This window comes from Notothenia coriiceps, unplaced genomic scaffold (assembly GCF_000735185.1).
Source record: "Notothenia coriiceps isolate Sejong01 unplaced genomic scaffold, NC01 NC01_scaffold00037244, whole genome shotgun sequence".
Classification (NCBI taxonomy): Eukaryota; Metazoa; Chordata; class Actinopteri; order Perciformes; family Nototheniidae; genus Notothenia; species Notothenia coriiceps.
The window spans coordinates 26438984-26447912 of record NW_011369945.1 but is presented as its reverse complement, the minus strand read 5'-3'; the positions used below and the strand labels follow the sequence as shown (position 1 = coordinate 26447912).

At 41.2% G+C, this 8929-nt stretch overlaps 1 protein-coding gene across 1 annotated transcript in view; it reads left to right on the top strand.

Moving 5' to 3' along the window:
- Positions 1-1933: 1933 nt before the first annotated feature.
- frmd4a (FERM domain containing 4A) overlaps positions 1934-8929 on the top strand; it is a 123982-nt gene continuing 116986 nt past the window's right edge. Inside the window, exon 1 of the mRNA XM_010794064.1 lies at positions 1934-2070. Coding sequence (XP_010792366.1) covers positions 2026-2070 — 45 coding nt within the window. The 5' untranslated portion in view covers positions 1934-2025. The remainder of the gene's footprint in view (positions 2071-8929) is intronic.

Here is an 8929-nt window from a genome sequence, read left to right as displayed (position 1 = left end):
CACAGAGGAACAAAAGGGAGGAGCTGATAAAAAAGAGGTTGGCAAGATATTCACACTTCCTGTGAAACACACAATTCACGAGTGGTGTATCAAAATAAATCTAACTGAGTAAAGACAGTCTTTAATACTTTTAACCATATATTTTGATTGTTATTTAATATAATTGTATTGCAGAAATGTGTTGTTCTTAAAAAATAACTATATTTCAAAAGACTAAAATACCAAACAACAGTATTAAACCTTTATTAACTACTAATTTGTATTTGGTGAAATATAAATTGGAATATTGTTTGACTTTGTTCTTATTTTAGAGTGGTTGTAAAAAGCAGTGACACGTTTCCTCATAGCACATGAGTGGTAGCAATCTTGCACTGTGACAGGAAGTTATGAAGGGCACACCTTTTATTTTTTTCTTCATGTACTATCTGAATAGAGTGGTGCTGTAAGATATACTTTGCAAATCTGGCATACTCTCATCTGTAACATGTTAACCTTTCTGTGAAATCATTAGGAGGGAGGCTTTGCTGAGACTGCTTTGTTTACATGTCCGTATGTGAGCCTCAATATAGATGAACAATAAACTCTCTTATCAGGCCAATGAGAGACACATATATGTTTTCTCACTCTTTTTTCCTTAACTAGGAATAGAACATGCCCTTTGCTTGTGTTAGAGCACTGTTATTTAAAGAAATCATTTGAGTACAGTAGAAACAAGCAACATTTAATACATTTATTTTTATTAGTTTCAACTAGTTATTAACCTGCAAGTAAGACTGTGAACTCCCCCATCATAATTACATTTTCTCAAAATGTAAAGCTGAGCTGATGCCAATGCTCTGAGCCTCGCCCTTTCTTTTCAGCTACAGCCCTCTCTCATTACTTCCCTGTATCTCTCCATGATGCACACTCTCTCATGCACACAAGACAAAAGCCACGCTGCTCAGACTGTTTTCAGTCTGAATAATTAATGCCAATCAGTGCTTAACAAATATAAATCTCAGTCTGTGAACCTGACAGCTACCAGGACTATATCATACCTGTACAATCACACATGCACACCCTGTTCATTAAGAGAGCTTGGTGTATTTGCTTACATCCCATGCTACCTTGCTGTTTCAGCCGGCATCGATAGGCGCGGTCTGCTCTCGCTCTCTGCATTTCCATCACTCTCTCCCCTCCCTCTTCTCCACCCACCCTTATTTACGCTCAGCACAGCGTGGACCTCTCTCACTAGTGGCTGCTCTCTACATCTCTCTCCTCCCCGGCCGCCTTTTACCTCATCCTCTGTCCTCCTGAAAACTGTCTATTATACTCTCCTTTATTTGCTTTCCTCTCTGCCCTTGTCGCATGCTGATGATATATGAGGCAGGGGATTCGCCTGAAGGAGAGCTCTCTGCGCTGGATCCCTGAGTGGAGAGGGGAGGTGAGCGTCCGTCTTTCCCACCACAGTGGAGGAGGGCTTTAGACTGAGGGGCATCACTGATGCAGGTTACATCCTGTGGAGCAGTGGCAGGACAGCCCCAGGCTAAACTGAATAGACCCAAAAACCCACATGCACGCCTGGATGTGCTTTGTGTTGTGAGGAGAGTAAACTGAAGACAGGAGCCAGCAGCAGAGGGAGGAGAGCATTTAAAAAGAGGTGCCAGAGTCAAAGGGGTTTGGTGGAGGTGGGTGTGGGGTCTGGGGGGAGTGTTTTAAAAGTGGGAAGAGAGTGGGGGGGTCTGCTCTGTTCTCAGATCAAAGAACTGGAAGGAGATTTGCTTTTTCGCTCAGTCTGAAGAGTCGCTGAGAGACTGGGGAGTCACAGGCTCTCCAAGTACTTAATTACAATTGGAGAGCAGAGGCTGTCTGCAGCACTGACTGACAGACAGAGGGAGGTGGGTGAGGACACAGAGAGGGAGGGCCAGTCACAGGACTTCATCTGGACAAAGGTGAGTAGATTCCTGAGGGAAGAGGAAGAGGACAACGGAGAGAGTCCTTCAAGGAAGATTTCCTTTCCACAAGAATCCATAGGAGCATCCCATCATGGCTGTCCAACACATGCCTGAATCAGCCGTGTGCTTGCTCATGGTAAGTCTCAAAGAGGTAATGTATCGCAGCTGCTGTCTACTGTGTGTCTTTGTGTCTTTCTTTCTCTCCTGTGGCTTTCTCTCATCACTCTCTCCTGGTGGAATAAAAGCTCAAACAGACACTAATGCAGGAGGTGAGCTGTCATCTAATTAAACGGGAGGTTGCTTGTCTGTTCCTCCCCTTTACTTTACTGCAAGCCTTAAATCCTCTAAAAAGATCCCAGTGATGCTCTAAAGCCGTTTTCCGTACTATAGAAATGTCTGGCTTTTGCGTCCTACTCAGAAAGCTTTTGTCTAACTCCTCCACGTGTTCAACTACTGCAGTGGTGAAGTGTGGGAGAAATCCCTCACAGACTGCTGCAGGCAATTGGATGCTGTGCTGAACACAGTGTGTAAATTCAGAGACAGATGTCGTATAATATACCTTGGTTTCAATGGAGTGATAAAGACATGTGTTTGTGTCTACAGTGCATGCAAATAAGTTGCTAAAGGGGTGTGCTTGCTCAGTATGAGAATAGTGTGTGATCATTTCCCATCACACACACACACACACACACACACAAATGTTTTTCTGCAGCCCATGGCAGAGGATTTGTAGGATCTTGTTAGTGTATACACCAGTACCTCTATGACACGAAACAGATTGGCTTGGCTTGGCCTGGTTTAGATCTGGCCATAGAGAGTGTTGAAATAGAAACACACAACATGCGTAAATCCATTGAACTCCTCTTAGCCCTCTGTCCAGCCGCACAGTGGAACAATGGCAGTGTGGCTTGGCTGCCTTTGTAGAATACAGATAAGGCATGTACCCCTCTTAGGATAAGCTTTAATGGATCGAGTGTAAACCCTGCATGCAGGCCGACTTTGTATAAGAGAGCATGTTCTGCTCATTCTCATTCTATAGTGTTGGCATCCTGCAGTCCCAGGGGGAGTCACGCATCGCCGCACTACCTGCTATCTCCACCTGTCATGGCTGTCTGTTACTATGGCGATAGGCCAAGCACCCCACTTGGGGGAAAGGCAGCAGTAAAAAGAGAAGGGTGGGAGAAGTGTGTGTGACATGATGATGGACAGAGCAAAGGGATGAAGGAGAAAAAGGAAGTGTGAGTGATGAGTGCCAGTGGTGGTTCTAGACCAATTTGACTAGGAGGGCCAGGCTGGGGCCAGTTATTTCGTGAGATGGGCACAATACAAGCGGGTTAAAAAAACAAAGACAGTATAAAGTAATTGTGTAAAATAAACATAAAATAAAGTAATTGGTATTTGTTTGTGTAAAGGTATTTGTTTTAGTAAATGTAAGTTACAGTCCTTTGTTTCAGTAGTTTTTTTCATTTAGAGTATTTGTTTTAGTAACTTTAAGTCGACAATTAATTTAAAAAAAATTGCTTTTATATAAGTTAATGAACAGTAATCATAATAACAATAGGTTTCCTCGCACTTCGTGCTAGGACGCCGTCGGGTCCTAGCACATCGTGCTCGGGCCCTAATCATAATATAATCATAATATTGCAACCTTTTTTTTGGAGGGGGGCCACAGGGGGGTTCCTAGTCAGTGTTACGGGGGCACTGGCCCCTGTTGGCCCCCCCTAGAACCGCCTCTGATGAGTGCAGGAAAAGAAGGCGAAGGAGTGAGAGAGAAAATGAAGAGAAAGTGAAAGGGGAAGTGAGCTGTATTTTCACAGAAAGTAGCAGTATGATCACCTTCACAATTGTCCCTTCCAAAATAGACCCCTCCCTTAGGGGATTTTTTGTTAACTTGTATGGTGTGGAGACAAGAATACATTTGGTAGCGTTGGCATAGAGGGCTTTCCCTTGCAAGTGTTCTTACTGTCACAGCTGATAACCCAAGGTGTCACACGCCTGACTTTCGGACTGTCACCTCAGCTCACACAGACAAACACGTTTACTGCCACAACTTCTTACCGTTACCTTTTCAATTTAGTATTATAGCCTCACACTTACAATTTTTGCACCATTTATAGCTCTTTGCCCATTGGCTCGATTTGTGTTTTCTTTGGCAGAGATGTATTTTTTTTCTGCTGGGCTTGCCAAAGTTAAGGAATATCAATACGTAAATCTGGCCTGTGTTGAATTTTCCTTTAAATCCAAGCTGAACCAGACTGACATTAAATAACTAATTTAATAGCTCAGTGATTTTTTCAAAAAAATCCATGGTATTTGTATTCAAGCTGACAATTTCACAGCTTGAACTTATCTTAATTATTAATGGAAATTGTGGAGTGTGGGTGTAGGTCTGAGGGTGAGTGTATGTGTGAGTTTGTGTGTATTCGTGGGTTAGCGAAGATTAATATTGATCATGCCTCCTGCATCTGTGTGTATTAATATTTCAGGTGAATAAGTGATTATCTCTAGCGAGTAGTCACAGGAGCTGCTTTATGACATTAATGTGCAGTGACAGCAAAACAGATAACTCATATCAAACATTCACATCATTGTTTTTAGATAGATAGATAGATAGATAGATAGATAGATAGATGGATAGATAGATACGTAGATACGTAGATAGATATGTTTCCTATACATCTGTTAGGGTTAATCAAATAAATAAATGCAGTAAATTGGGTTTTAGTTCTCCTTTGGGCTTTATAGGTCTGGAACTAATATGATTGGCCCAGACTTACACTAGCTCAGCTATAAAAACCAAATGGTTTCAGGTCTGTTATAGAAGTGGAGAGCCTATAAGAATCATGGCTAGGATCATTATACTGTCTGGTTATGAATGGGTTAGATCAATAACATATTATGACTGGAAGGAGAAATCGACAAATGAGTCTTAGGGGAACAATCATTTTTTTTATAAACGCACTTCATCTTTAAAGATTAATTAAATATGGGTACTTTTTCATGCCAGCTATAGTTTAATGGACAGACATAGCATCTCCATCTCTTTCTGCCTGCTCTGATGGGTTTAGTTTTAGCAAAGGATGAGGTAATCAATAAGAAGTCTGCCTCCAGCTAAGACACACAGAGACATGCTGTCATTTGATATAGGACAAACTAGATGGTATCATCTGACCTCAATAAGACGAGATGTCTTTCACAGGGATTTCACGTCTCCTAACTTTATCTTTCACCTAAACTGGAACAGTTGGCTATACAGCACAAGAGTCGACTGACGTTCACTCTTTTGTTTGACTACATTTAATGTACGTACTCTTGATTGGAGGATTCTTTGTGTACTTTAAATCAGAGCTATAGTCTTTGCTGCATGCTCATCACTGAGCCGATTAGCTTTGCTCTGCTGGGCTCAAAAGAGGGGAGATATTTCCAAGATGGATATAAAGTACCTTAGGGGTGCCCTGATGTACAGAATTAAACTGATTTTTGTCTAACTCCTACACGTGTTCAACTACTGCAGTGGTGAAGTGTGGGAGGAATCCCTCACAGACTGCTGCAGGCAATTGGATGTCGTGCTGAACACAGTGTGTAAGTATAATATACCTTGTTTCAATGGAGTGATAAAGACATTGTGTTTGTGTCTGCAGTGCATGCAAATAAGTTGCTAAAGGGGTGTGCTCTGTATGAGAATAGTGTGCGATAATTTCCCATCTTCAGGACTGAATCAATTCAATTACACACACACACACACACACACACACACACACACACACACACACACACACACACACACACACACACACACACACACACACACACACACACACAGTTCATTATTTTTGTTTGACTACATTTAATGTACCTGCTCTTGATTGGAGGATTCCTTTTCTACTTTAAATCAGAACTGGAGCAACTATAGTCTTTGCTGCATGCTCATCACTGAGCCGGCTCTGCTGGGTTCAAAAGAGGGGAGATATTTCCAAGATGGATATAAAGTACCTTAGGGGTGCCCTGATGTACAGAATTAAGAAAAATAGGGGGTAAATAACAGTTGATTAAATACTGAATCCTACAACATCTCGCGGGCTTCAGTCACAGGGTTTAGCTTTTTGATGCAGCTTATTCAGGATTTATCATAAATTGAACACATGCTGATAAAGTGTCACGTAGAATCATAATTAGAGACGGAGATGAGTGTGTCAAAAATGGGAACGGTTTATCTCAATGTTCTGCTCTAGCTCATCATGTTTTTATATTTGCAAATCTCTTGTTCTGTCTGAGTGGTTGTCTTTTTCCATATGCAGGGGCAGTTGATCAATATGCATCCTGCTATCTGTTACACTGTAACTGGGGCATGCAGCTGAGAGAAAGCAGGGCAAGTTGGTATCTTGACACACACAGAAGCTAAGTGGATTATCTTCATAATGCTGGAGGGATCTGCTCTGCATAGAGTGAGGGAGCAGCAGCTGTTAGCTTCACTGTTCCTCAGAGATACAGCAGTGTACATGTTCCTGCATGAAAAATGCTCTGGTCCGGTGGATGACATCATTCTACATTGGCTCAAATGTGTGGCTTGAACTTTGCCTGTTGGGACGTCGTGCTGATAATGGAGGTGTTATTTATATTTTGGCAAACATCCAGCTATACAAACCGATAGCCAATAGAAAGAGAGGCAACCCAAAAACAAAGACCTCACGTTGCCCTTCATTTCTGCATCCATGTCTCTTCATTAATATCCCTCATTCAATTATCCTCTCACTGAGGATGGAGGCCAGATGACTGAGTGTGATCAAGCCATAGGATTCGCTCAGCGGTAATGAAATCACTGCTCGATGACGTAATGTACTGACTGTTTGTGTGTATACATCTGACTTAATTGCATTGTGCATTAGCTTGTGTCACAATACAACATAAGTTATTATCAGTGTTTTGATTTTTTATTAAAGCAATATAAATATAAGTTATTGTAGTTGTAGTTGTGTTCCTGATCTAAAGAACACTAGAAAAGAGCAGCCGGTGTGCACAAGGAAAAGGGTTGAACAGTATGGGGGAGGGTTACAGAATGACATCATACTGAGATAATTGATTACTGCCCCTGTAACAAAAGCAGAGGGGGAGAAGCAGATAACAGTTTTCTGTACATGTGTGTGTCTGTATGTTACAGACACACACATGAGTCTTGTTTCACTTGAGTTGACTCTTGTTTCACTTCTAAATCAGCCACTATGCAGACTTAGGTTTCAAAAAGGGGCAACCTCTTGAAGTGCCTTAAACCTGAATGTTACCCTAATGGGGCAATTCTACTATTTCGCTAAATAAGTCTGATTTTCTGGAGGTAATGTGAAAATGATCTCACTTGATTTTTTTGTTTATGAAACTTACATTTTGTCGTCCCATAAGAATGTGGTGTTTATACTTCCGCCTAAATGCCAGACTCTATGCTTAAAAAACACTCAACTAAAAACCAATTGGTGATATCACAGTGCTACTTCTAATGCAGTGAGTCCATGGTCCACTAAAATAAACATACACAGAAACAGACACACCTTTTTAGCTGCCTGCCAGATAAGTCATCTCAAGGTTTTCCTGCTGAACCAGTATAAACCAGATTCCTCTTATTGGTGATTATAGGCTATGAATGATTTTGCACACGTACAGATGGCGTTTTATTGTTATTGTTTTTTTTTTACTGATGTTTTATCTCCCACTTAATGTTCTTGTCCTACTGCAGACATGTATAGTGCTTCTTTATACCCTCCACTGCTAGTTTCTCTAAAATATAAAAACTAAATCTGTATAATTTTCCAGTAAATAATTTCTCCTCAAGCTGCAGTCTGACTGCAGAACAGTCATGCTTGAGTGATGTTGGAGCTGGTTCTGCCGATGTCAGCTAACCAAAGCTCTGTAGTTGCTGCAGGGGGGAATAAACACCTTTACTTAAAAACGGAGAAAACAAAGGTGTACACATTGTACACTCTTAAGACAATAAAATGAACAATGTTAACTATTTAATTAACTTGTGTTGCCTTTATATTTATTAGCAAATGATTTACCTCTTTTTTATTTATTTGAGATATTTTTTAAATACCCACTGCAAGTTGTAAGTGCATGGCCTGAAAATCACTATTATGTTGCAACAATTTGCAATTTTTACAGAAATGTGATGGTCCACATCTTTTGGCTTATTTTCAATCAGGCGACAGAGAGCTTAGAAAAGAGCTTTGGCGATGCGGACAAATGTATTTTAGGCTACTGCCAGAACTGGACGGTCAGCCATGCTTGATGTGATGTTAGGAGCTGGTCCTCATGTTTTACCTTGTTTTTACATGGCAGAGTGAAATGGCCTGAAAGGAACTGACTTTGTAAATGCGAGACACTTAAGATCAACCCAAAACACATGTTCATCATTGCAATCTCGCATACTCACACTGACACTGCGGGGCTGTGGACGCCTTATAAAGTTGTTAATTAAGTTGTTAATGTTATGATAGCTAACATCGAGCAGAAATGGAGCGACATTGTCACCACACAGGAGCGCTGTTTCTGCCCTCCTGAAACATGTAAGTCTGTCAATTATTCGCGTTTTAGCTTTGGTTTGGCCCCTTCAAACACCTGAGAAAAATAACTGCGGTCAAGCCAGCCTCCACTCGGGAAAACCTAGTCAAGCCAGCCCGCACGTGATATTGCGGTGCGCGAATATCCTATGCATTACGGTAGAGTAAAAAAAAAATCATCCCTCTGTGTTTAGATGCGAATAAAACAAAAACTGTCCAGTATCAAAGACTCATTTTACTTCAGGGTGATAGCTGGACACCCCATCTAGTCACTCAGAAAAAATCAGGACATTCTGATGTAGAGTTTCAAAAATAAAAGACCTTTGAAATCTCTATTGTATGAGCTATTATCCCTGTTTTTAGATGAGAATAAAACAAAAACTGTCCAGTATCAAAGACTCATCTCACTCCAGGGTGATAGCAGGACACCCCATGTGGACATTCTGA